The sequence below is a fragment of the Emys orbicularis genome, chromosome 20 (assembly GCF_028017835.1).
Source record: "Emys orbicularis isolate rEmyOrb1 chromosome 20, rEmyOrb1.hap1, whole genome shotgun sequence".
NCBI classification, from domain to species: domain Eukaryota; kingdom Metazoa; phylum Chordata; order Testudines; family Emydidae; genus Emys; species Emys orbicularis.
The window spans coordinates 17,260,398-17,287,143 of record NC_088702.1 but is presented as its reverse complement, the minus strand read 5'-3'; the positions used below and the strand labels follow the sequence as shown (position 1 = coordinate 17,287,143).

Sequence of the window (26,746 nt, the reverse complement as noted above, 5' to 3'; positions counted from 1 at the left end):
GGGCAGATAGGAGCTGGCGCACCCCAGAGGGGAAAGGCCCCATGTCCCAGTCCCTGCCCTAGGGCAGATGGGAGCTGGTGCACCCCAGAGGCGAAAGGCCCCATGTCCCAGTCCCTGCCCTAGGGCAGATGGAGCTGGTGCAGCCCAGAGGGGAAAGGCCCCGTGTCCCAGTCCCTGCCATGGACCTGAATGTGAATTTAGTCAGTTTATTCAGAACATTGTGAATTACAGAACGCCACAAAACCCATCTGGGATCCCCCCCACAGCTGACAGCCACTCCCCAACCTCCGCTCAGCCCCACCAACCCTCCCACCACCAGCATCTGGTCACCCCCTTAACACTGACCCCCCACCTTGTGCAAGAGGGGACAGCTGGACTGGGCTAGGCCCCCAAAAACTTCACCCCATAGAGACGTGTCCCACCCGCACTCCTTCCCTAACATAGGTGTGGCTCCCTACAACTGCACCCCTTTGGGGGAGGGGCTCCCCTAGCCCCTCCCAGGCAGGACGGGGCCATCAGGCCCAGCTGTGCTGCTGCTGCTGCTGCTGGAGGGTCTTGAGGGCCAGGGTCCAGCGCTCCAGCCACTGCTGCAAGGTGAGGCCCAGGCGGTGCTCCGCAGGCAGGGCGAACTGCCCCGGCTGCTCCCACCTGCAGACAGGGAGGGGAAGAGAGCGGGGAGCAGTGAGATGGCTCCTTCCGGCCCCGCCCCCCACAGCTTCTCCCCAGCACAGACACCCCCACGTCCACCCTTACCCCCCTCGCACACACACACCCTGTCCCCCGACATCCTTCCTCATGGCACATGCCCCCCGGCCTCTCCCTAGGTACACCCATTCTCCAGAGGCACCAGGCCACCCCCTTCCTTCCCACCCCAACCCCCCCCGATCAGTCCCTCCGGTGCCCCCACCACTTGGGCAAGCCCCCTTCTTCCTCACAGCCCCCACCCCAGGCAGGGGAGAACCGACCCCCAGCACAGGATGGGCAGAGCCTCCCCCCTCTGGAGAACAAGACGTCCCATAAACCAGGTGGGTGGGGCCTCCTCACCAGGCGTCGATGGCGGCCTGCACCTCGGGCCAGCGCTCGATGCGTTGCCCGCACTGCTCCGTCACCAGCTGGATCCGCGGCCCCAGGGCTCCGGCCTGCTCCCGGTCATGGTCCCGCAGGGCCTGCACTAGGGCTGGGGGAAGAGACGTCGGTGAGGCCTGGAGGAGTTATGGCTTTGGGGGGGCGGAGAGGGTGCTGAGCTGCTGGGTGGATGCCATGGTCCTGCGGCCCCTCAGGCCGGCTTGTGTGCCAGGAGGGTGCCCCTTGCAGACCCTGGGAAAGGTCCTCAGGCAGGCGGGGGGGGGCGTCCCCCTGTCCGTCTGGAGCCATGGAGGGGATCTCACCTTGTGCGTCGGTCCCCGGGGAGCCCTGGCGCTGCTGCAGGCTGGCCAGCACCTGGCTCTTGTAGCCCAGCTGGGCACGCAGGGCCAGCAGCTCCTTCTTCAGCTCAGCCATGTGGGGCAGGAGGTGCTCCGGGGCCTGGGGCAGAGAAAGACAGAGACGGGGGGTGAGGGGAGACAGGGCCTTGCCCCCCCCCCCCCCCCCAAGATCACTCCCCATGGGACTCGAGGGAGGTTTAATGCAGAATAAACTAGGGGGGTGCTCCTGCCCCACCCCCTCCTCCAGGGCCCCCCATCCCATCTCCCCCCAGAAGAGGGTCTCACTCCTGCCCTGTGGGGAGACCTCCCCGTTCCCTGCCCCATTGCTCCACCAAGTGTGCGTCTCACCTTGTAGAGAGGGAAGCCGGAAGCCTGGCACACAGTGAGGAAGGCCCGGTGCTGGGCGAGCGCCGTCCGGCCCAGCCTATGGATGGAGAGCTCGTGGGCCGGGACCTGCTGGGACCTGGAGGCGGGGGACGACTGGGTCAGGGCAGCCAAGGATCAGCCCCTGAATCCCCCACCCTCCGGTACCCCCCATCCTCACCAGGCACCCCAGCCCACCTCCCCCCCTGCTCCCCGGGAAGGGCTGCGGGGCCCCGTCGTAACAGCCGCCTGCCAGGGTAGTACAGCATTGGTACCCCAGGGAGAGCAGGTACCAGTGCAGAGTATTAATACCTCAGAGAGTATCAATGCTCCTCTCACCGCTATAGGCTACCAATGCTCCTAGAGCATTATCAGCCCAGAAAGTATTAATCCTCCCACCCCAGATGTCGGATACCGATGCTCTCAGAGTATTATTACCCTGGAGGGAGTATTCATGCTCCCACCAGAGTATTAAAGCCCCTGCCCCATTCTCAGGGTATTAGCTCTCCTCCCAGAGAACACCGGGTTTTCATTAGTATTCCCCAGCACCAACGCTTCTGCTTGTCTCGATGCCGCTACTGCAGCATTAACACCACTGCCCAAGTACTGATGTTCCTCGCAAAGGACCGGCAACCCCAGCATGGGGCAGAGAAGCAAAGTATCAGTACTGCTCGGCGGGCACCTACCCCCTCGAACCTGCAGATCTCAGGGCGGGTCCGAGCCCCGTTTCAATGGGGCACAGGTGGGGGGAGGGGGGACAAGATCCCAGGAATCCTGCATACCCCAAGTCCAGTAGTGGGGGATGGGGGGCACAGCCCTGCATCCAAGGTACTCCCACCTAAGGCCAGAGGGCTCCCCCAATATGGGAATCCAGCCCCTGGGGCACCCCAAGAGGGGATGGGGGGACGGGGCAGTTCAGACAGACCGGGGGGTGGGGGGCTCACCCCAGGAGGCTGCGGCGCAGAAGGCAGGGGAGGGCGATGGCCCCCAGCTGCCGGACCTCGCGCTCCACCCCCCCGTGCAGCCGCTGCGACTCCAGCGTCACGTCCTGCTCCAGGCCCAGCAGCTTCCTCTGCACGAAGGCCTGGACCTGAGAGAGAGTGCGGGGGAGACCATACTGGTGCCCCTAAGTCCCAGCCCTGGGCCCCACTCCCCCAGCCCTGCCGGTACCCCTCAGTCCTGCCCCACAGCCTCCTGCCCTCCCAGCCCTGAGCCCCACTCCCCCAGCCCTGCCAGTGCCCCTCTGTCCCGCCCCACAGCCCCCTGCCCTCCCAGCTCTGAGCCCCACTCCCACAGCCCTGCCAGTGCCCCTCAGTCCAGCCCCACAACCCCCTGCCCTCCCAGCCCTGAGCCCCACAGCCCCCTGCCATGCCCCCTCAGTCCCAACCAGCAGCTCCCTGCCATCCAAATCCTGGGGCCCACTCCCGCAGCCCTGCCAGTGCCCCTCAGTCTTGCCCCACAGCCTCCTCCATAGTGCGGGCGGGTGGGGGTGTCTCACCTCGGCCTGGTCCTTGCGGAGCTGGGATTTGATGTAGGAGGTGCCTTTGATCAGCGCCCGGACGTGCTGCTGCTTTTCGCGCTGGGTGGATTGGGGGGGGGGCGGGGGGGGGTTCAGTCCTGGGGCTGCTTCGAGACAGTGTCCCTGCTCCCCCTGTGCCAGCAAAGCACCCCTATATTCAGCCCCGCAATCCCTCCCTTTCCCCCCAGAAGGCACCCCCATCCTCCCACAACTTGTCCACTCCCTCCCTTCCCTCATCATCCCCACACCCCTATATTCCCCCCCAGCATGCACCCCCTCTACTTCCTTCCCCCTAGGCCAGCCATGTACCCTGTGGATCCCCCTCCAAGAACCCCCCACCCATGGGACCCTTCCCAGCCAACCCCCCCATATCCTAGTGTGTGCCCTATTGCCCCCCTACCCCCCAGGCAGATCCCATGTCCAGAGGTTGCCCTGCTCTAACCCCCAGATTCCCTCCCCCCCGTACTCACCACCAAGTGGCGGAAGTCCAAGATGCGCTGCCGCTTGCTCTGCAAGGCCTGCAGCTCGGCGTGGCGGGCACTCGCCTCCCGCTCCAGCTCCCGGCAGCCCCGGTGCAGCCCATCCCGCAGCCCCGCCAGCCGCACAGCCCGCAGCTCCAGCTCCAGCACTGCCCTGGGGCCGGGCGGGATAGGCCGGCTCAGCGGGCGGATGGGGACCAGCAGGGGGCGCACTCTGTAGGTCTGGGGGTGGGGGGAACCACATGGGCAGGGAATCTTCCCAGCAGGGGGCACTCTCCCAGGGGTGGGTGGTCACTGACTGTGCAGGAGGGACCCTGGGTGGTGGGGATGTCTCCCCAGCAGGGGGTGCTCACCACAGGCCCCAACAGCACAGGGGGACCCCACGGAACAGGGTAGTCTCCCCAGCAGGGAGCGCTCTCCAGGGGGCCCTCACAGCGCAGGGGGACCCCTGGAGCGGGAAGTCTCCCCAGCAGGGGACCGTCTCCCAGGGGTGGGTGGTCATCAACTGTGCAGGGGTGAGCCGAGGGGGCGGGGTGTCTCCCAGAGCCTGGGGCAGCTACCTGGCGAGGATGGCGCGCTCCGAGCTGTCCGCCAGCAGCCGGTGCATCTCCTGCAGGAGGGAGGCCAGCTGGGCCGTGCCGTGCTGCTCCCGGGCCTGTAGGGGGAGCTGTTGCACCCACAGCTCCTCACACCTGCTCCAGCCTTCCTGCAGCCAGGGGGGAGGGAGCAGGTAAGGAGGGGCCAGGGGACACTGCCCCCTCCCCCCGCTATATCCCAGCCGGAGATATGGCCCTGAGGTCCCCCCGCAGTCCCTGGGACCCCCCAGCACTGAGATACAGCCCCCTCCCCTGCTATATCCCAGCCCCCAGAACCTCCAGCCCCCAGATGTGCCACCCCTCCCCCTGCACTATATCCTAGCCCTTGGGACTGCCCAGCCCCCAGACACAGCCCTGCCTGCCCCTCCCCATGTCCCCACTCACCTGTATGAGGCCCCGGACCGAGGGCAGGGCTGCTGGCGGCCCCGCCAGGTCTTCCAGGCGGGCGCTCTCGTAGCGGAACCTGCAGGCCAGAGGGCAGAGGTACAGGCCCCAGCACTGGTGCCATGAGTGATTGCAGCACCGCTGGGGTGACAGCCCCCCAGAGCCCTGACTCTGCCCCCTGCAGTACAAACTGCCACCACCAGGGGGCCAAAGCCCCACAGCAGCTCCTCTCCCAAGCTCTGACTCTGCCACCCTCCCCGCCCCCACCACTGGGGGGCGACGGCTCCATACAGCACCATGCACCCACACTGCCACCCCCTTAGTGGTACCCACTTGAGCGCCTCTACGTCACGGGGAATGTCAATGCGGCTGGTGAGCTCTTGCATCTGCAGGGTGTTCTCCAGGGCCAGGTGCTCCAGGGCTGCCAGGACGTGGTTGGGAGGGTGGGAACCCACCATGTCCTGCGTGGGCAGAGAGGTGGGATGAGCCACAGCGGGGCAGGGACGCTGTACCCTCCATCAGGGTGGCTGCAATACCCCAGTGCGGTGCTAGAGGGCACTGTGCTGAAGGGAGCAGGGCAGGGGGCTCTCCCTGGGCAGTCAGGGCTGGCCCCAATGCCCCAGCCCGGCACTGGGGGCGCTGTGCTGCAGGGAGCAGGGCGGGGGGGAATCCCCCCAGCAGTCAGGGCTGCCCCAATGCCCGGCGTTAAGGGGCGCCCAGCTGCCCCTCCCAGAGGTGGCTGCACCTTAGCACCAAGTGAGCTGACCCAGCGCAGTGTTATGTGCAGCTGTTCCCAGCTCAGAGGTGGCTGCATCTCTGCACCATGCGAGCCGTCCCCAGGGTCCCTACCCTATTGCGCCTCCCTCCCCCGTTACCTCCACAGTGCTCAACCAGTGCTGGTAGGATGCGTCCAGCAGCTCCTCGCTTGTCCCGCTGCTGAGAGACACACACATGGGGCGGGTCAGAAACAGAGCGGCGGAGGGGAAGGGGAGGGCAGGGGAGCTCGCAGGGTCTTACGGGAGGGCCCCAGACGTGCTGTGCTCGAAGAGCGACTTCAGGAAGTGGAAGCGCAGCTGGCAGGCCGTCCGCACGTCCCGCTGTGGAGAGACGGACAGACACTTGGACGGGTTACCGGGGTGGGGAGGAGACGACGGCCCTCAAGAAAGCTGCAGATCACCAGGAATCACTGGTGGAATCACCAGGATCTACTGGATCCCCCCCCTTTATTGGGATCCAGGCACCAGGCTCAGTGAGATCCCTCAGGATCCCAAGTCCTGATTGCCAATGGCCCGACAGACTCCCCCCGGGTCCCGGCACCAGGCTCAGTCCGATTCCCTCCTCCTCCCCAACCAAACCCCATCACCAGATCCCACGGTGAGATCACCAGAGCCCCATGCTGGCATTCACAGGGCTCAGATCACCGGGTACCCCGTGTCACTAGATCCTGCCTTGGGATCTCCAGATCCCCTCAAGATCCCAGGACTGGGACCCCCAGATCACCACCCCAACTAGCACAGGGGAGCAGGATTCCCAAATTCCTCTCTGCCCACCCGGGAATCTACCCACTGTCCCCTCCCCACTCACCAGTACTTCAGGCTCCACGCCAGCAAGTCCGAGGTCAGGCACCTTCCCTCCCACCGTCAGCTCCACCTTGGCCTTTCTGCAGAGACCAGAGGAGGCCGTGAAAATGGGGTGGGGGAGGGAGGAAGCACAGTTCAGGACATCCCCCCACCCTCACCCCAACCCAGGCCCCATCAACAGTGGGACTCTGCCATGGAGCAAAGGATCCGGAGAGACGCTACCCAGGATGGGCAGTCCCCTATCCCTAATGCCACACGCCATGGGACTCCCTCCCAAGGAGCAAAGGATTCTGGGAGTTACTACCCAGCAGAGATGTTCACTGGGTAGTGCTTCGGGAGCAAAGGATTCTGGGGGATGTGACCAGGAGCAATGGGGACCCCATGCTAAGGACGGAACCCCCCCCCCCACACCTGCTGATGTCCTGCAGCTGCTCCAGCCGCCCCCCCAGCTGTGTTACGCTGGCCTGCAGCTGCTGGCGCTCCTTGGCCGTGCGGGCCGCATAGGCCTTGAGCAGCAGGGAGCGGCGCTGGGCGTCGCGGATCCGCTCCTGGGCCGCCTCCAGGGAGATCTCTGTGGGGTGGGAGGAGAAAGAGCGTCAGGGAAACCCCACCCCGAGCCTCAGACGCTAACCGCTAGGCCCCACTCCCCTCCCAGAGCTGGGGATAGAACCCAGGAGTCCTGGCTCCCAGCCTCTCCCCTGCTCCCAGAGTAGGAGACAGAACCCAGGAATCCTGAGGCCTGTGGGATTCACACCCATCACAATTGTCTGGGGAGGGAGCATGGGGGAAAAAAGCAGCAGCCCCATGGGCCACGGGAACCTTGCGGGTGGGGAAGAGACCACGTGGGGAGATGGTGCCCCCAAGGAGGGCAGGGTAGGGGAACAATCCTGCCCCCCACGAAGAAATGGGGGGGAAATGGATCTGGACTACAGGGGGACGATCCCACTGTGTGCTGGGGGAGAACAGATGGGAGGACTGGGGTGGACTTTGTGCCCCCCACCCCCACAGTGATGGGCTGGGGTAGAGCGCTGGGGGCACACACTATGCTGGCCCCACAGATCCTTGGGGCTCCCCCCTTACCGTCAGCCATGACCTCGCGCTGGGCCGTCTCCATCTGCAGGTCCAACTGCTGCAGCTCCCCACGCAGGCGAGCCACCCCCTGGGCCAGCTTCCGGTGCCGCTCCTGCTCCGGTTCCGACCTGCTGGGCTTTCCCTGTGAGGAGGGGGAGACACCGACTGGGGGCGGGGCTTCTCCTGGGTGAGTGTGCCCCCCATCCACCCACCGCTATAGACCCAGGCATCCTGCTCACCCCACGGCAGGTCCCCTGTTCCACCCCACAGCACCCCAATCCCCCGCCCCACTGATCCCACCTCCATTTCCAAGACCAACAGCTCAGCAACAAGGCACCCACTGTCCCCTACCCTATCCCACCCCATAGCACCCCTCTGCATCACAATCCCACCCCAACTGACTTCCCACCCACTGCTCCCACCCCGCAGCACCACCTGATCCTCACTTGCCCCACAACTCCATCCCCTACCCTGATCCACTCTATCCCACCCCACAGCACCCTGATCCCCTTCCCCGCCCCTCCAAATCCAGATTACCATCCCCTACCCACCGCCCCCACTCACCACACCGCACAGCATCACCCAGTCCCACCCACAACACCCGTCCCGTCCCATCCCACTGACAGCCCTCACCCACACGCCCCTATCCACACCTGCCCCATGCCCCATTCAACCAGCAGTCTCCACCGGCCCCCTCACCTCTGCCTCCTCCAGATGCTGGTACCTGAGGCAAGGCCTGAGTAAAGGAGGCTGAACGTGGAGAGCGACAGAGGCCTGAACGGACAGACGTCAGGGAGAGGTCGGAGCCACCAGGCTAGGGGGGTCCAAGGCCAGGAGACAGACGCCAGCCAAGGGTCAACAAGGAAATTAAACCCGCTCCCCACTGCTATAGGGGAACGGGGACACCGGGCTGGATGGGCCCAGGGGCTTGATCTAGGGGGCAGGGACGGGGTGGGACACTGGGCTGGATGGGCCCCTTGGTGAGAAAGTTGCCCATAGTAACAAGTCCCCAAGGCGGAGGGGAACGAGGAAAGGATACCACAACAAGTTCCCTCGGATCTTCTTCACATTCCTGTGAGGAAAGAGAGAGAGGTGAATCTACTGCAGAAACAGCAATGGCTCTGGGAGGGGAGTGGGGTCCAGTGGGTAGAGCAGGGGGGCCAGGAGCCAGGACTCCTGGGTTCTACCCCTGGCTCTAGGAGGAGACCTGAAAAGCAGAAGGCCCCATGTCCCATTCCCTGCCTCCCTGAGCCAGCCAGTCCCCTGCTGTGGGGCCGGGTGGGAGCCAGCGGCCCTTTGAGGGGAAAGGCCCCACGCCCCATTCCTCTCACCTCTGGTGGTGCACGTGCCGGGTGACGTATCTCCAGATCTCCGCACACTGGCCTGAGCACATCCTGGGGATAGAGCGACAGGGGGACATGACTGGAAACCTCTACAAGGAGCATGGGAGGCCCTCGGTTCAGGACTGTATATTCCCCCCCCCCCCCCGGCCCCTTTTCCTTCTCTCCCCCCTCCAGGCCTGGCTCATCCGGGTAACCTCACAGGGCTCAGGGGTAACATCTCCGGGGCTGGCAGGCCCTTTTCTGGGGGAGAGCGGAGTGGGGGGGGGGTCTGGCCCCACAGCTGGGCCATAATGAATGGGGCCAGGTGGGGTGGGGGCCATAGGGCAGGGGGTTGGCAGGGAACCCACGCGGAAGAGAGGTCCCGGGGGGGGTATGATAGGCGGGGGGGGCTGGGGCAGGAAGGGAGGGAGGTACCAAGGAGACGGGGCAAGGGGGGTCCAAGGAGGAAGGAGCGAGGCCGCCCCCCAAAGCGGGGACCCCGAGGGAGCAGGGGAAGGGGGGCCGCGGGAGGGAGCCGCAGGAGCCCGGGGAGGACAAGGAGGGAAACGGGAACCCGGGGAACAGGAGACGGGGGAAGTCCCGGGGAGCGGGGGGAGGAGCCGGGGGGATCCCGCGCTGGGGGGCCCGGGGCTCTCACCGGCGGAAGGCCCCGTCGGGGGGCACCTTCGCGGGGGGCAGCCCCATCTCCTGGGCCGCCCAGAGCTTCAGCTCCAGCGCGGGTCCGCCCCGCTCCATGCCGGGACCCGAACAGCCGGGCGCGCCAGCCGCTGCCGCAAAGCCCGATGGGAGCCGCGGGGCCCGCCGGGAGCTGTGGTTCGCGGGGCGGGGCCTGCCGGGAGTTATAGTCCGGGGGGGCGGGGCCCGCCGGGAGTTATAGTCCGGGGGGGCGGGGCCCGTAGTTATGTGGGGGCGGGGCCTGCCGGGAGCTGCAGTTCGGGGGGGCGGGACCTGCTGGGAGCTGCAATTTGCATTGTCCCCCATTCACCTGGGTCACACCATAGGCTCCAAGGTGGCCCCTATGCAATTTGTAACCGCGCCACCTGGAGGCTTCTGGCAGAACAAAGATAAGGCGCAGCTCACGTGCCCTGGAGACTGAATTCCCTCTGGGGTCTTTGCTGAGCCATTCTGTACCCCAGGGGTTCCCAAACGGGGTCTTGAGGTTATTACATGGGGGCGGATGTCGCAAGCTGTCACCTCCAGCATTTATAATAGTATTCAGGGCCGGCTCCAGGCACCAGCTTAACAAGCAGGTGCTTGGGGCGGCCAAGGGAGAGGGGCGGCACCTGCGGCAATTCGGGGGCGGCAGGTCCCTCACTCCCTCTAGGAGCGAAGGACCTGCCGCTGAACTGCCGCCGCCGATCGCGGCTCTTTTTTTTTTTTTCCCCAATTGCCGCCGCCGGTCACGATTGCGATCGCGGGTTTTTTTTTTTTTTTGCTTGGGGCGGCAGAAATGCTGGAGCCGGCCCTGATAGTATTCACTATAAAAAAGGTGATTTTAATTTCTAAGGGGGATTGCACTCAAAGGCTTGCTGTGTAAAAGGAGTCACCAATACAAAAGTTTGAGAACCACTGCCCTGGCTTCCCTGCTAATGCCCACCTCCCCTCTAGGGGGCAGAGGAGAGCTCTGTCCCCATGGCCTGTTCAGCCAGGGTTACCATATTTAAAAATTAAAAAAAGAGGACACTCCATGGGGCCCTGACCCCGGCCCTTCCCTGAAGTCCCCGCCCCAACTCTGCCCCCTCCCCTGAGCGCCCCGCATTCCCCCTCCTCCCTCCCAGCCACGCGAAACAGCTGCCCGAGCACTACCGGCTTCACGGGCAGCCCCCAGACCTCCAGACCCTGCGCCCCCGGCCGGTCGCTTCTCCTCCTGGGCTCCGGCTGTGCTGGGGAAGCGCCCGGCCGGGGGCGCAGGGTCTGGAGGTCTGGGGGCTGCCCGGCAAACCGTGAAGCTGGTAGTGCTCGGGCAGCTCGGCTCTTCAGCTACACAAAGCTGAGGTGTCTGGGGGGAGCAGCAGCCGCCGCTGCCGCGGGGGAATTCGCCTGCAGCTCGCAGCCTGCCGGAGCCGCTCTAAGGTAAGCAGGGGACTAGTATTTTCCCGGACATGTTCGGCTTTTTGGCAATTCCCCCGGACGGGGATTTGAGGACCAAAAAGCCGGACATGTCCGGGAAAATCCGGACGTATGGTACCCCTATGTTCAGCCAGCCCTGGTTAATACCTCCGGGGTGTTGATTTTGTGCTTCAGACACATGTTTGCTAGGAACAGAGCTGAGATGCTCACAGCTCACTCCACCCAGCTGCCTACAAGGGAAAAGCTCCTGCCCCCTCTCCCCATCTAACCATTAGATCCCACACCCCTCTCCAAGCCAAGCATAGAAACCCAGGAGTCCTGACTCCCAGTCCCCCTGCTCCAACCCATTGGGCCCCCACTCTCATCCCAAAGCCAGAGATAGAACCCCAAGTCCTGACTACCCATCCCCCTGCTCTAACCACGAGAACCCACTCCCCTCCCAGAGCGAGGGAGAGAACCCAGGAGTCCTGGTTCCTCGTTCCCTGCTCTAACCTGTAGACCCCGCTGTGACGTTCCCCTCTGGTGCTATCCGGACTGGTGATCTGCTAGGTCACACCTATCCTTGCCTCTGGGAGCCAGCCTTACACTGCTCTGCTGTGAGAACCCCCACTCCTGGGCTGTTCACGCACAGCCTCTGGCCTAAAGCTGCTCCTTGGATTGTGCAACCGAATGACACTAGCCAATATCTCCGGTCCCAGACACAACCCTAGGAACCTCCGTCTTGCAGTGTCCAGTTATGCCTGCTGGTGGTGGTGGTGTCTGTAGATGTAGGTAGAAGAGAGAGAGCATGACAAAATGTCTTTTCCTTTTCTCATGTTCTTTCTTTCCGCTTGGCTTTGCCCCCCCGCCCCATGAGTCAGGTGAGCATTAACCTCATCGCAGTCCCAAACTAACCAAAGGAAAGGGGGTGACTCACTCGAGGGTCTAACAGATACTTTTGTTGTTGCCTAGGCCAGTGTCCTTTGTTCCTGTGAGGCTGGGCTGGGTTTGTCCAATACATGCCCTGATGAGGTGTGAACTGACCCTCTGCTCTTGGAGAGTTTTTCCCTGGGCTTGCTTTAAGCCATGAGGATACATTTTCAGTCTCATAACTGTATACATGAAATTATAACCTATAACCTTACTGTAATATTACTGTAACAATTACTATAACCTCACTATAACAACCATGCTCAGTGCATCATGAGCCTTCCGAAGACACCCAACATGACAAACTTTGCATTGGATACCACACAATCGTTTTATAAGGATGAACATGGAGGTGCTGAGTGTTCCCCCGAGGTACAGAGTGTCACACCTCCCGCCTCCCCGATCTGGCCTGCCCCTGGGTTGCTGGGTGGTGCAGGTAGGGTGACCAGATGTCCCGATTTTATAGGGACAGTCCTGATTTTTGGGTCTTTTTCTTACATAGGCTCCTATTACCCCCCCACCCCCCATCCCGATTTTTCACATTTGCTGTCTGGTCACCCTAGGTGCAGGGGCGGGGCCTCGGGGGAAGGGGCGGGCTGAGGGTGGGGCCTTGGAGGAAGAAGCGGCGCGGGGGCAGGGCTGCCGGGAAAAGCGCTGGTGCAGGGGCTGGGTCCTGGGGAGAAGGGGAAGTGCGAGGGTGGGGCCTCGGGGAAGAGGTGGTGCAGGGGCAGTGCCTCATGTGAAGGGGCGGTGCGAGGACGGGGTGTCGGAGGAATGGGCGGTGCGAGGACAGGGTGTCGGGGGAAGGGGCAGCATTGGGGTGGGGCCTTGGGGAAAGGGGCGATGCGGGGTGGAAGCTTGGGGAGAAGGGGTGATGCAGGGATGGGACTGGAGAAGGGGCGGAGCGAGGGCGGGGCCTCGGGGCAAGGGGCAGTGCAGGGGTGGGGATTAGGGGGAAATGGGCGGTGAAGGGGCAAGGCCTCGGGGGAAGGGGCAGTGCGGGGGTGGGGATTCGGAGGAAGGGGTGGTGCAGGGGCGGGGCCTTGGAGGAAGAGGCAGTGCAGGGGCAGGGCCTGGGGGGAGGGGCAGTGCAGGGCAGGGCATCGGGAAAAAGGGGCAGGGAGGAACCACCCAGCGAGTCTGCAGGCACAACAGAGGTCCGCCCCACAGAGAGTAAGGAAGGGGAAGAGGACTACACCTACCTCCAGTACCCGATCCCAACAGACCTCCTCCTCTGCCCTTTCTGCTTTCCCTTCCGTGAAGTCCAGACCGTCGGGGCCCTCAGCAAGCACGTTCGGAAAGCCCACAACAAGCTGATCACCTTCCAGTGTAGCCGCTGCGACCTACCCTTTGAGACTCAAAAGAAATGTAAGTATCATCAAACCACATGCAAGGGACCCCTCACGATGGCGATGACCAATTCTGCTGACACCCTGTGGATCCCAACTCTGACCCCCACCGATGCTCTGGCTTCAGCACGCCAGCCAGTGTCCCCAGAGCCACAAGGCGTAAGGGGGGACCAACCGCCAGTCGAGGGAAGCACGACCTCCACCTCGAGGACCGACCGACAGGACGGCGCCACCAAAAGAGCCAGCCCTGTCTCCAGAATCCCCACGCTGGACCCTGCCGTGAGGGGGATTACTGCCTCTCGCAAGTCAGCAACCTCACCAGATGCCTCAGCAACCTCATAGAGACCATCCGGCACAACATGGATGGGAGCCGGGACAGCGCTCCCCGACAGGTAACCTGATACCACCCTGCCGTAGGAGCAACCAGTGCCGCCCCCCAGGCCGCCCGGCGAGATCCAGCCGACGGAGGAGCCTCCCGCAGCCCCCAGATCCCACGGCGAGACCCCACCCCTGGGAGACCCAACACCTCCTCCAAGGGTTGTCCAGCAACACCCCAACCACAAAAACTCCTGTGCCCCACCAAGGACCCCCCAGCCGGATACTGCCTGCAGGAGAACCAGCACTTCCAGACACGTGTCCCCCCAAAGTCCAGCACCGGTGCTTCCAGAACCCCGCTCCCTCCCAAAAGAGCCAGGGCTGTCTCGGAGACACCGAGAGCTGCCCCCTCCCCCGCACACTGCACCAGGACCCCCACCTCAAGATCCGCCTCAACACCGCTCCCCACTCTGAGAGACAACGAGGCCGCAGATCGTCCCCGCAGCACCTGAATCTGCGGAGACAGCACAGCAGGAGGAGCGACGGCCGCGAGCGAGGGTCACCACGTCGTGGCAAACCGCCTGGACGGAGGAGCTGGCGAAGGCTGACAACTTCGAGAACTTTGACACCCAGTGGCCAGGAGGTCCCCACCATCACATCTTTGCCACTCTGGGAGAGTTCGGGATGCTGGAAACCTTCCTCCAGATTCTCCAGGACCTCTACAAGGACCCTCGCTCCCACATGCTGGCTGGCGAGTTTGATAACTGCGGAGGGATTGCACAAGAGAGAGTCAGAGCCAGGGAGAGAACCCAGGAGTCCTGGCTCTCACCTCCCCCCTCCACTCTAACCACTAGACCCCCACTCCCGTTTTAGATTTTAGGCTCGCTGCCTCTTCTATCCACCCACCCCGCCTGTCCATCCCTTCGCTGCAGGTTTTTGGGTTGTCACCCCTGCTCTGCACTCCCCCGGTGCAGCCCAAGGCCTTCCCTCCCCCCAGGCACATATCCTCTCCCCCTGGTGCTGGATCATCTGCCTGGCCTCCCACCCTCTCGGGGCACACTGTGCGGCGTGGCTGGGGATTGTGCAACGGCCCAGCACCAGGCAACGCAGAACGGAAACCACAGGCCCTGCCCCGCCCCACCCGAGCTGCCCTCCAGGTACATCAGAGCCCAGTGTCCCGCACCTGCACCCTCCTGTGCCACAGGGGGCGAGCTGCAGCCCCCACCACACTCCACAGACGGGCGAAAGGTCAGGCTAGCCAGCCCATGTAGGATGGGGGAATCGCCACCGGGGCCGACAGTATGGGGGCTGTGACACATGGAGAAGCGGTTGTCACTGCAGCCGACAGAGGGCAGCAGAGCATGCACACACACAAACACAATTGCAAACATACACAAACACCCGCACAAATCCAGCCACACACCAACACAACTGCTAACAGATGCAAACACATGCAGAAATCCAGCCACACGAACACACACATCTGCACAGCCACACACACACGCACCGCCCCTGTGACATTACCTATGCTTTATAAAAATACACCTCTACCCCGATATAACGCTGTCCTTGGGAGCCAAAAAATCTTACCGCGTTATAGGTGAAACCGCGTTATCTCGAACTTGCTTTGATCCACCTGTTAGGATATAGATATTCAGGCCTGTCTGTAAAGGCCTATACTTTAGGAATTTAGGTGTATTCTTATCACTTAGCTAGTTATAGAGGAATAAAAGAAAGAATTAAAATCACTGTCTGTCTGTGTAAGGGCCTTCTCGTACTGTGACAGTCTGAGGCTCTGTTCTTAGGCTAAGTAAGGCCTTTGGCTAAGCAGCAGAGGCAGCCATAAGCTGAGAAGTGAACGGTCACATCCTCACATTTTCCAAACTAGTCACATTAAAACAAGGCAATCTGGGGCTGTTAGGAAGCTGATCCGATCTATCACCTCCAGATAAAGGGAAAAGCCTAGAACATGTAAAAGGAAATTGAGTTTGATAGTTTTCTGTCTGGTAAGAACTCACTTATCAATAGACACAGCTGGAAAACCCTTATGTCTGTATAGATGTAGTTGTGAAATCCTCACTTCTGTATTGTTTTGTATATTTATTTGCATGGTCTCTGTCTGGTTCTGTGATTGTTTCTGTCTGCTGTATATTAATTTTGTTGGGTGTAAACTAATTAAGGTGGTGGAATATAATTGGTTAAATAACCACGTTACAGTATGTTAGGATTGGTTAGTTAAATTTCAGTAAAATGATTGGTTAAGGTATAGCTAAGCAGAACTCAAGTTTTACTATATAGTCTGCAGTCAATCAGGAAGGGAGGAGGGAATGGGAACAGGGAATGGGGGTGGGGAAATTGGAATCATGTTCTGCTAAGGGGGGAATGGGAACAGGGATGGCTCTGTGGTGTCAGAGCTGGGAAGGGGGACACTGAGGAAGGAAACTGGAATCATGCTTGCTGGAAGTTCACCCCAATAAACATTGAATTGTTTGCGCCTTTGGACTTCGGGTATTGTTGCTCTCTGTTCATGCGAGAAGGACCAGGGCAGTGAGAGGGTGAAGGAATAAGCCCCCTAACACCACCGGAGTGCGCAGCCCCCCCCCCCCCAGCGCTGCTTTACCGCGTTATATCCGAATTCGTGTTATATCGGGTCGCGTTATATCGGGGTAGAGGTGTATGTTTATAAGTGTGAAAATGATGTAACTGGAATATGCTTTATGCAAAAGGTCTCTTGTAAGGTATCATTACAAAGCTTATAATCTGCTCATCCTAGTTGTATGTATGTATCATTCTTGTATCTGAAGCTAGAAATATGAAGTATTACTCTAAAGTCCTATTGTAATTATGCAAAGTATGGGCCATTAATGGTGGCTTGGAATCTTGATGGCTCCCATTGACTAGGGCAATTGGTTGTAAATGGCTCTGTTTACTTGCAAGCTTCCTGTGTTCCTGTGAGTCAGGCTGGGAAGAATGGAGGCTTGGGGGTCTCACAGGACATGTGACCATGTCACCTGATACTGGAATCCATCTTAAACCTGGTGCTTTTCCATTTAGAAGGAGGGGTGGGGACCCAGAGAGAGACAAAGGATTCCCACCTTGTGCCAAAGCTATAAAAGGGGGTGGAGCAGGACAAGGGGGGTCCCAGTCATGTGAAATCCCCTGCTTTTCACCTAAGATGCCTGCTGGAACTAACAAGGTCTGTACCAGGGGAAAGGATTGGGCCCAGCCTAGGAAGGCGTCCAGTCTGTGAAAGAAGCTTATTGGAACATCTCTGAGGGTGAGATATTACCTGTATCTGTTTCTTAATGTATTAGTCTTAGACTTGCGTGTTTTACTTGGTGATTTACTTTGTTCTGTCTGTTATTACTTAAAACCACTTAAATCCTACTTTTTATACTTAATAAAATCACTTTCATTTATTAGTAAACCCAAAGTAAGTGATTAATACCTGGGGGAGCAAACAGCTGTGCATATCTCTATCAGTGTTATAGAGGGCGGACAATTTATGAGTTTACCCTGTATAAGTTTGATACAGAGTAAAACAAATTGATTTGGGATCCATTTCTTTAAGTAACGCCTTGCTTCTTTTGGGGCATTGCGGGGAGGGGCTTCTGCTTTTTTTTTTTAAATTCCCCACCGGAGAGCGTGATTAGCTCCCGGTTGCGCAATCTGCTAAAAAAAAGCTTTGGAAGGCTGCTTGCTGTGTCATTTTTTCCTTTAGCTTTCGAGCCTCGGAGGCCCCTGCCCTCGGCAAACCCTCCCTGTCCAGCAGCAGTCACCCAAGCTGATGGTTTTGTAAAACCACTTTATTATCCAATAACAAGAAACAAAACAAAGGCAATTCCCTGATGAAAACTGTGTTAAAGCTGAGAAAGGGGCTGGAACTGAAAGAAAACAGCAGTGGGGTCGGTAACGACATCCTGCCCGTGTCTAGCGCTTTCCGGCCAGAGATCGCCAAGTGCTATACACAGGAGGGCAGGATCATTACCCCTCTTGCACAGATGGGGAAACTGAGGCACGGAGCAGGGCTGTGAGCTGCCCATGGGCAGGCAGACCCCAGATCACCTCCCTCCCAATTCTGTTCTCTATCTGCTAGGCCGACCTGCCTCCCGAAAGCCAACACAGCCTGGAAAATCGAAGCTACAATTAAACTGCCCCAGAAATGCCCAGATCCAGTGGCCCAAGTGAGTCCTGCCCCAGGGCTCTGCTGCCAGCTGGGAGGAGGGGTAGGAGTCAGGATTCCTGGGTTCTCCTGGGTTTCCCCAGCTCATGGAGGTGGGTGAATGCTGCCTGGGGCGTGAGCGGTGGACTCTTATCAAGATCCGGGTTGCGGCGGCGCGGAGGGGACTGCGGACTGCAGGGATCTCGGCCGTGCTCAGTTACAATAGTCCTTGGAGCTGTTATAATAGTCGCCGGCATCGTCCGAGGGGCAGGGAATCTCCCCAGCACATGGGATTTCCTGCCGGGGACACAGGAAGAGAGACAGATTGTGTGAAAGAGGCAGGGCCGGTGCTACCATTTAGGCAAACTAGGCGGTTGTCTAGGGCGCCAAGATTTGGGGGTGCCAAAAAGCGGTGCCCCCAATTTTTTTTTTACATTGTTCCTACGCCCCCTCCCCGAGCTCGCGGTCGCCGCTCCACTTCTCCCGCCTCCCAGGCTTGCTGCGCCAATCAGCTGTTTGGCGCCGCAAGCCTGGGAGGGAGGAGAATTAGAGCGGGGGCGGCATGCTCGGGGAGGAGGCGGAGCAGAGGTGAGCTGGGGTGGGGAGGTGCCGCATGGCTCCCCGAGGGGGGAGCTGCCGCTGGGGGGGGGGGCGCCTCAGGGCGGGGGAGCTGCTGCAGAGCTGGGGTGGGGGTGTGCAAGGTGGAAGTTTCGCCTAGGGCACAAAACTTCCTTGCACCGGCCCTGGAAAGAGGGGACACTCCCCCAGCAGGAGACCTGTGTGTGATGTCTGCCTGTACCTGCAGTAATGGGGGCAGGGCAGAGGAGTGGGAGCCAGGACTCTTGGATTCTATCCCCAGCTCTGGGAGGAGAGTGGGGTCTAGTGGTTAGAGCGGGGGGTGGGTCTGGGAGTCCGGACTCCTGTGTTCCATGCCCACCTTTACTGCCCTGCAGAGCTGTGAACTGCAGTTACCTGGCGCACTAACAACGAGCATCCCCGACTGTATTTGGGGAGAGATCTCCCAGCCTCCTGTGCCAGGGCAGGACCTGGCTATTGGATGTGAAGGAAAATCTCCCCATAGCCATTATCGGGATGGGGTCTATGACGCATGCTCAGGTTGTGCTGATTCTGTCCAGCTGGGGTCAGGGGTTCACTCGGGGGGAGGGGGGGGGCAAAGGCTGCAGCTGCCTACTCAACTCCAGGCAGTATGTGGGGGCAGTGGGGACCCAGGGGTTAACAGACCCCCCCCACTGACCTCATAGAGCGAGTCTCTCTGTGGGGCGCTGGGGTCCTCTCTGCTGCCCCCTGGGGAAGGAGACACAATTATCCCCTTTCACTCTTTATTTTCCTTCTTTAAACATTTCCCCCAAAATCGATCGATTCCCCCCTCTGGCAATGCCCTCTGCCCCCCCACAAAGCAGACCGCTTCCTCCAACCCTCACACACACAGTGCAGGGCTCAGCCCCTCTAGCAGGGGGCGGCGCGCGCGCACACACACACACACACACACACACACACACACACACACACACACACACAGCAGTGGGTTGATTTCCTTCACACGCCCACACTCCAGGTTTTCCACAATGCAGCCAGAGGCCCCCCATTTCCTGCCCCTCCCCCAATTCCCACCCCGGGGAGTCCCTTACCCTGCTGACTCCCCCTCAGTTCTTTCCGTTGGCGGATTCTCCTGGCCAGACAATAAACCCCGAGGTTGCTCAGGAGGAAGAGCAGCAGGACCCCTGCTCCGAAGCCTGCCATGGGGCCAGGGCTCAGCTGGTACCAGTCACTGCCGTCTGTGGGGGGCAGGGATGGAGAATAGGGTCATTAGCTCCAGTGTCATGCAGGGTGCAGTGGGGCAGGCACAGGGGAGATGGGGAGGTGGGAGCTGGTTGAGGGGGCAGCATAGTCCTAGGGGGGACAATGAAGGCCAGTCTCAGTGGAGGGGGCAGGAAGGGAGCTGGGTTTTTAACCAGGAGAATTTCCCTCCCAAGTGTTTATTGGTCATTGGAGTTTCTTCCAGGTTCATAAAGCCTCCAATCTCCTCTTATTACAATAGCACCTAGAAGCCTCCGCTGAGATCAGGGCCCCATTGTGCCGGGCGCTGCCCCGACACACAGCCAGAGACAGTCCCTGCTGAGATCACAGACTCAGAGCGAGAGACAGACCCTGCCCCAAGTGAGACCAGAGCCCCCTGGTGCGGGCAGCTGCACAGGCCAATGGAAGAAAAAATGTGAATGATCACAAAAATGTGTGTTTCTGTTTTGCTGGGTACAAAATGGAGCCGTTTCCCCCACTTTTGCCCCAAAAAGTTTTGGGAATTTGGTATTTGAAACTTTTGCTAAACTGTGAATCAAACATTCCCTCCAAATTTTCATCCATTGTTTTATCTGCATTTTGATCAAAGATGGTTCTGTTCAGCCGTCATAATTGTCTGTTTCCCAAAAACCTAAACAATTTTGTTTGCCAATCTCCCCCCCCCGCCCCATTTTCTGTTTAAAAGTTTATTTAACTTTAATTGATTATAATTTTCAACAATTGCCCCATGGGTGGCGGGTATTATAGGACGGGGAAGGCTGTGCCTCCCCAAGCAGCCAGGCGTGGCCCCACCCACACTCCGCCCCCAGACTCCCTCCTGCCTGCTTCCAGTTCCCTTCCCACTCTTCCGTGGCTGAGAGGCTGGGGCAGGCAGGCTGGGGCCTGTGCTCGTGAGGCCTGGGGCTGGGGCCGCTGGGGCTGGGGCCATGCAATGCTGCCCGGCGCCGGGGTTGGGGGCACTCTGGGACTGGAGGTGTATGGGGGGAGCCGGCGGCCACAGGTGGCGGGCAGGGACACACACAGACACAGAGCAGGGCTCAGCTCCTCCAGCAGGGGGCAGCAGGAACACACCCACCCGGGCTCTGGGCTCCGGGCTCCAGCAGGGAAGGGGAGGCAGAAGGGGAGGGGGCGTTCTCGGGCAGCGAGGGAGGGGCCGGGGACTAGGCTCCCCCAACAGCTCATTCACCCACCGCCCATGAATTGCTCTTTGAAAACACTGTAGGTAAAAATGGAGGTGAAAAATGTAATGAAAAGTCCGGCAAAGAGCTAATTTTGAGGGGGGCAAACCAGATATTTTTCCTGATGATTAAAAAATATTAAATTTCAACTAAATGTACGTTATTTGAACGGGTGTTTCTCGGCCTGTGACAGGTTGATTTGCAACGTCATTCGGCCGCTAGATGGCTCTGTGGACAGAGATACTGGAGCCTGGTCAACAAAGCGGACCCAGCTGGAGCACGAGCTGGGAGCTTGTTTATTTTGGTTGGCCTTGCAGAAGGACTGTGCGGGGTTCAGCCATGGTGCATGGGGGACTCTAAGCCATTCCCTGGCTATGTAATGTGTAATGTGGAGTCAAATGCACCCAGTACTTACACACAACAGTGATGGTGAGTGGCAGGGAGGTGGATTTCCCTAGGATGTTGTCCACCTCACACTGATACTCTCCCCCATCAGCCACCTGGACGCCCGGGAATGCCAGTTCCGCCTGTGGCCACCCCAGCCGCTCGCCATCCTTGTACCAGGAGAAGCCCAATCCGCCAAAAGCGCTGGTGTCCAGCCGGCACGTCAGGGACAGGGGTTCCCCGGTCCTGCGATGAGGACCTGGGGTGGCCACCACATGCACCACAGGGGGGACTGCAGAGGAAGCGGAATGAGATATGACCTAATGACGCTCCTGTGGGACGGCAGCTGGGGGCTTAGGCGCAGCATGGCATGGGGCTGAGGGGCTCCATGGCTCCGCCCCCAGTGCTTTAGCCCCACTCCCATATCCAAGTGGTGGCGAAAGGAGGGCCCCTGCCCCCTCCCATTTGTGAACCTGGTTCCACCCCCATGGCTGTGGCCCTGCCCCCAACTGGAATGTCAGTGACAGAAAGGCCCCCCAATCTGTGCTCTCCTGCTCCGCCCCCATGGCTGTGGTCCCGCCCCCATTTGGAATGTAGGTGAGACAAGGACCCCTCCCATCTGTGCTCCTTGGCCCCACCCCCAGGGCTGTGGCCCCGCCCTGGCACTGGCTACTCACCAAGGATGGCCACATAGGTGGTGGGGGATATGGCCAGGTAGGCACGCCCTATGTCGGAGACCCACTTCATGCAGGTGTAATTGCCCCCGTGAGACAAGGTTGCCCCTTCAATCTGCTGAGAGGGGCCCATGGGCAGGTCCTCGTAGTTGTGAATCCAGAAGTAGACCTGGTCCAGCGACCCGCTGTCCCCCACGCATCTCAGCGTGAACGAGTCACCCTCCCTGATCGGGCCTGGGACCTCCGTGTCCACCAGGACCTTCAGGCGGGGGGGCCGGCCTGAAAAGGCCATTGGAGATGGGTCAGACCCAACGCCCCCTAGAGGGGAAAGGCCCTGTGCCCCATTCCCTGCCCCTCTGAGCCAGCCAGTCCCGCACCCTGGGGCCGGATGGGAGCTGGGGCCCCCTAGAGGGGAAAGGTCGCGTATCACATTCCCCACCCCCAGCACCAGCCAGACCCCTGCCCTCAGACCTGATTAGAGTCAGTGCCTGCTAGAGGGGAAAGGCCCCGTGCCCCATTCCCTGCCCCCCAGCCAGCCCCTGCCCTGGGGCCTGATGGGAGCTGCCGCCCCCTAGAAAGGGAAGGCCCCATACATAATGCAACTCACCTGTGGCTGGAGGCTGGGACCTTTTGGGGAGGCACCTATTCCGGTAGCCCCGCACCCGGCACTCCAGCGCCGCCCCCCGGTGCTGCCAGATGATGTGCATGCTCAGCCTGCTATTGCTTTTGCCAGCTTCAGTTTCCTCCAGGATCCGCGCGCCGGCTCCGTCGTACCAATGCAGGCCGGAGGAGGCACAGCGCTCGGAGATGGAGCAGAGCAAGTCGCCGTTCAGGGCTCCGGGGGCCCTAGCAATGCTATATTTGACCCTGCAGGGATGTTCTGTGCAGGGTGGGTGAGGGGGGAGCCAGTCACTGCTGGGGGCACAGCCACGGGTACAGCCACCTCCAGTCACCAGCCACTGCCCCTTCTTTGAGAGCTTCCTCAAGACCAGGTGGGGGTGTGACCTGTACCAGGCTCCCCTCCCAGAGCTGGGAGAGAACCCAGGAGTCCTGGCTCCCAGCCCCCCCTGCTGTGACCACTAGATCCCACTCCCCTCCCACAGCTGGGAGAGAACCCGGGAGTCCTGGCTCCCAGCCTCCCCTGCTGTGACCACTAGATCCCACTCCCCTCCCAGAGCTGGGAGAGGACCCAGGAGTCCTGACTCCAGTTTAGGCTTCCTCTAACCATCAGACTCCACTGTTTCTTTACAGCTTTGCAGAATGTGGTCATTTGATTTGAGTGAAATGTTATGAGAGGTGTACAGCAACCTTCCTTGGGGATGGCTCGATGGGCGCTGAGGTGCAGCCACCTCTGGGGCAGGGCATCTGGGGAGCAGCCACACATAACGCCGCACCGGGCCAGGCTGGGTTGTTGGTGAACCGTTTCTGCAAAAGGAGCCGGGGATTACCTGACACCGTGAGGCACACGGCTCGGGGGCTTCTCCAGCTTTGGCTCTGGGTCTGGAACTCAAAGGAGTAGGCGCCCCCGTCTTTGAGCGCCAGCGGGTTGAGGCGCAGGGTGCAGTTGTGCTGCAGGTCGCCCAGGAACTGGGCGTGCTTGACCTTGTCATAGCCCTGCCCCGCTGCTGTCGTGAGCTGCACAATTCTGTCCTTGTCCCGGCTCCAGGTCACGGCTTTGACTAGCTGCCCCTCGGGGTAGGTGTAAGAGCAAGGAATCGTCACGCATGAGCCGCTCCATCCGGCTAGAGGGTCCGCGGGTAGGGTCACCCCCCAGTCCTGGGAGCCGGCACCTTTAGGGGAAGCAGCACCCTGCTATCTACAGCACCTTGCCCCCTAGTCCTGCCCTGGGGCATCGAGGCCAGCCCTGACTGCCAGAGGAGAGCCCCACCCCGCTCTCTGCAGCACAGCACCCCCTACTCCTGCCCTGGGGCATTGGGGCCAGCCCTGACTGCCAGAGGAGAGCCCCGCCCCACTCGCTGCAGCACAGCGCCCCCTAGTCCTGCCCTGGGGCATCGAGGCCAGCCCTGACTGCCAGAGGAGAGCCCCCACCTCGCTCTCTGCAGCACAACGCCCCCTAGTCCTGCCCTGGGGCATCGGGGCCAGCCCTGACTGCCAGAGGAGAGCCCCGACCCTGCTCGCTGCAGCACAGCGCCCCCTAGTCCTGCCCTGGGGCATCGGGGCCAGCCCTGACTGCCAGAGGAGAGCCCCCACCTCGCTCTCTGCAGCACAGCGCCCCCTAGAGGTTGCAACTGAACCCCAGTCGTTCCAGTTGCCCCCTGCTGGATTCCAAGCATTGGCAGGTGGAGCCGTCGCCATGGCAGAGTCTGCCAAATTCCTGGCTCCCTGTTCATCCCCGTTACTGCATCCCAGCCCCAGCCCCAGCGCAACCAGACCCACTCACCGGTCAGGATGGAGAGGGCCAGCAGCAGCAGGGCCTCCATCTCCTCCAGGGTGAACGTTGACGTGGGGCCTACAAGAAAAGGGAACCAGATTTGGGCCCGGGAAAGGTTCCTATGAAAAGGTTTTCAGCACAAAGGGTGTCCCAGAAAGGCTACGGGTTCCATAGCGAGGCTGGGCTGGGGGCTGCGGCAGGAGATCTGGGATCTAGTCACAGCTGGAGCCCGATGTAGGAGTCGCATATTCATTCTATTGATTACTTCAGAATTCCCAGTGATCCCGGTGAGGTTTGGCAGGTTCGTGTCCCCAGGTCAGGCCCAGGATTATGGAAACTGGGGTTCAGCTGGGAGCCCCGATGGGCACAGCTGTGACACTCGCACTTGAGGAATTATTAGCACATTTAGCAAAGTCACAAAGGCTCCAGCCCAGCGAGGTAGATGGAGAGACGGCAGCGTGTCCCTCGGAACCGTCCCGTGCAGAACAACCTAGTATCTTCCTCCTCAGCATCACCTTCCTCGTCGTCACCCCGGCACCGCCCAAGGGCTACATCGCGCTCTCCTCCTGCCCGCAGGCTGGGATGCGATTTGTACATGACGTTACGCTGACATCACCCTGCCTAATGCCTGTTCCATAGGGGTGTCTCCCCTCTTCCTTATGTGTATCTCCTCCCACTACCAGTGCTGGGGGCCCTTCTCCCATAGGTCATGGCTCTCTGGTGGTCAGACAGCTGCCGATGGTCCCATGCTAAACTATCCGCAAGCTGGTGTTAGCTCCTGTTCCTGGTGTCGTTGTGGACAAAGCTCCCCCTTAAACACTCTGTTCCCACGTCCCCAAAACTTAGGGGTCACGGTTGGGCCATTTATCTGTGCCAAAGTTCATAGGCCCCAAGCCTTATGCTAACTGCTGATGCCAGCGTCTCACAGGAGACAGGCCTGTGGGTTGCTTGCATTACTGCCCCATCAAATAAATGCTAAAGCTAGTTCTATGGGCTACACAATGCTGCCACAGGGCCCCATGTGACCACGAGCAAGCCACTGCAGCGCTCCGTGCCTCAGTTTCCCCACCTGTACAAGGTGGATACAAATCTTACTTTTGTTTCTTTAGCCTTCAAACGTTTTTGTGGCAAGGACTGTCTCTTGCTGTGCATGGGCAGCGCCTGGCACAACAGGACCCCAATTTCAGCTGGGGCAGGGCCTGTCTCTCGCTGTGTGTCTGGGCAGCGCTTGGCACAAAGGGGCCCTGATCTCAGTTGGGCCATTAGATGTGACCGTAACACATGTGGTAAATTGTAATAACGACCGCGCAGTGTTTAGCTTTATTCAGCATCGCAGCTTCCTGCCTCGCCGAGGAGAACTGAGAAGCTCCCAGACCTGCTGCTTACTGCTGCGTTCATTGATCTGCCCATCTTAACTCCAGAAGGGACCGTGGTGCCCACGCAGTCTGCCCAGCCTGGAGACCGCCCCCCAGGGGTCCCGGCCTCCAGCCCAGATCTGATGGTCGAGCTAGAGCAGTGCTTTTAGGGATGTCTGATCTCCATAGAAAGACTCCAAGGGCTGGAGACTCTGCCCTGTCTCTGGGGCAGTGATTCCCAGGGTCAGTTCCCCTCCCTGGGGAAAATCTGCCCCTTATTCCCAGTCTCGATTTCTCTGGCTCCATCCCCCAGCCATCAGCTCTCACTCTGCCCTGTCTGTTGGGTTAACGAGCCCTCTGCTCCCCGAAACCTTCCCCCCACCAGCAGGGAGGTGCTGACAGACCAGGATCTTGTCCCCTCTGAGCCTTCTCTGGGTTAAACTCGCTAGATCGAGCTCCTTCAGTGCTTGGCTCTCGGGCTGGTTTTCCAGCCCTCGGATTGTCCCCGTTGCTCTTTTTTGACACCTCCCCCATTTCCGGACACCCTGTTTGACGTGCGGCCCCCCAGAGCTGCGCGCAGTCTCCCCAATGTCACGTCGAGCGGGGATCCCAGCTCCTACTCGCTATTCCCCTGTGCTTCCAGCCCAGGGTCAGCTCACCCTCTTAGCCAGAGCATCGCCCACGGAGCTCATGGGCCATCTGGCTCCACCAGGACACCTGGGTCCTTCCCAGAGTCGCTGCTGAGCAGGGTACAGCCCCCCAGCCTGGACATGATGGGCTCACCCAGCGTCCCAGGGGGCTGGCTCCCCTGCTGTGATACACAGTTCCTCTAGCTGGGGCCTTCTCTCTCTCCCCTACTGGGGCCAGAGGTGTCTCGGAAGATCTGATGTGACACAACAATTCTAAGAACAGGATCTCTAGAGAAGGCGGAAGGGGCCAGCGATTATCTGCTGTCTGGATCTTGCTAGTGGTGAAAGCAGGCCTCCTGGGTTCTTTATCCAGCTTTGGGAGGGGAGCAGAGTCTACAGGTTAGGGCAGGGGCGGGGGCTGGGAGCCAGGACTCCTGGGTTCTCTCCCTGGCTCTGGGAGGGGAGTGGGGTCTCATGGTTAGAGCAGGGGGACGGGTAGTCAGGACTTTGGGTTCTATCTCTGGCTTTGGGATGAGAGTGGGGGTCCAATGGGTTAGAGCAGGGGGGACTGGAAGTCAGGACTCCTGGGTTCTATTCTTGGCTTGGAGAGAATTGTGGGATCTAATGGTTAGATCCGGGGAGGGGGCAGGGGCTTTTCCCTTGTAGGCGGCTGGGTGGAGTGAGCTGTGAGCATCTCAGACCTGTTCCTAACAAACGTGTCTGAAGCACAAAATCCACACCCCAGATGGCGT

The 26,746-nt window shown here is 60.5% G+C and overlaps 1 protein-coding gene across 1 annotated transcript; it reads right to left on the bottom strand.

Moving 5' to 3' along the window:
• Positions 1 to 515: 515 nt before the first annotated feature.
• LOC135892114 (HAUS augmin-like complex subunit 5) lies at positions 516 to 9,494 on the bottom strand. Its single transcript, XM_065419809.1, has 19 exons — positions 9,397 to 9,494; positions 8,748 to 8,810; positions 8,456 to 8,488; positions 8,116 to 8,140; positions 7,426 to 7,558; positions 6,757 to 6,916; positions 6,350 to 6,425; positions 5,783 to 5,862; positions 5,641 to 5,701; positions 5,099 to 5,226; positions 4,766 to 4,844; positions 4,346 to 4,491; positions 3,777 to 3,939; positions 3,286 to 3,366; positions 2,732 to 2,877; positions 1,773 to 1,887; positions 1,389 to 1,524; positions 1,045 to 1,177; positions 516 to 648 (listed from the first exon to the last, which is right to left on the bottom strand). The coding sequence occupies exons 1-19, from the start codon at positions 9,492 to 9,494 to the stop codon at positions 516 to 518; spliced, it is 1,989 nt and encodes a 662-aa protein (XP_065275881.1).
• Between the last annotated feature and the right edge of the window lie 17,252 nt (positions 9,495 to 26,746).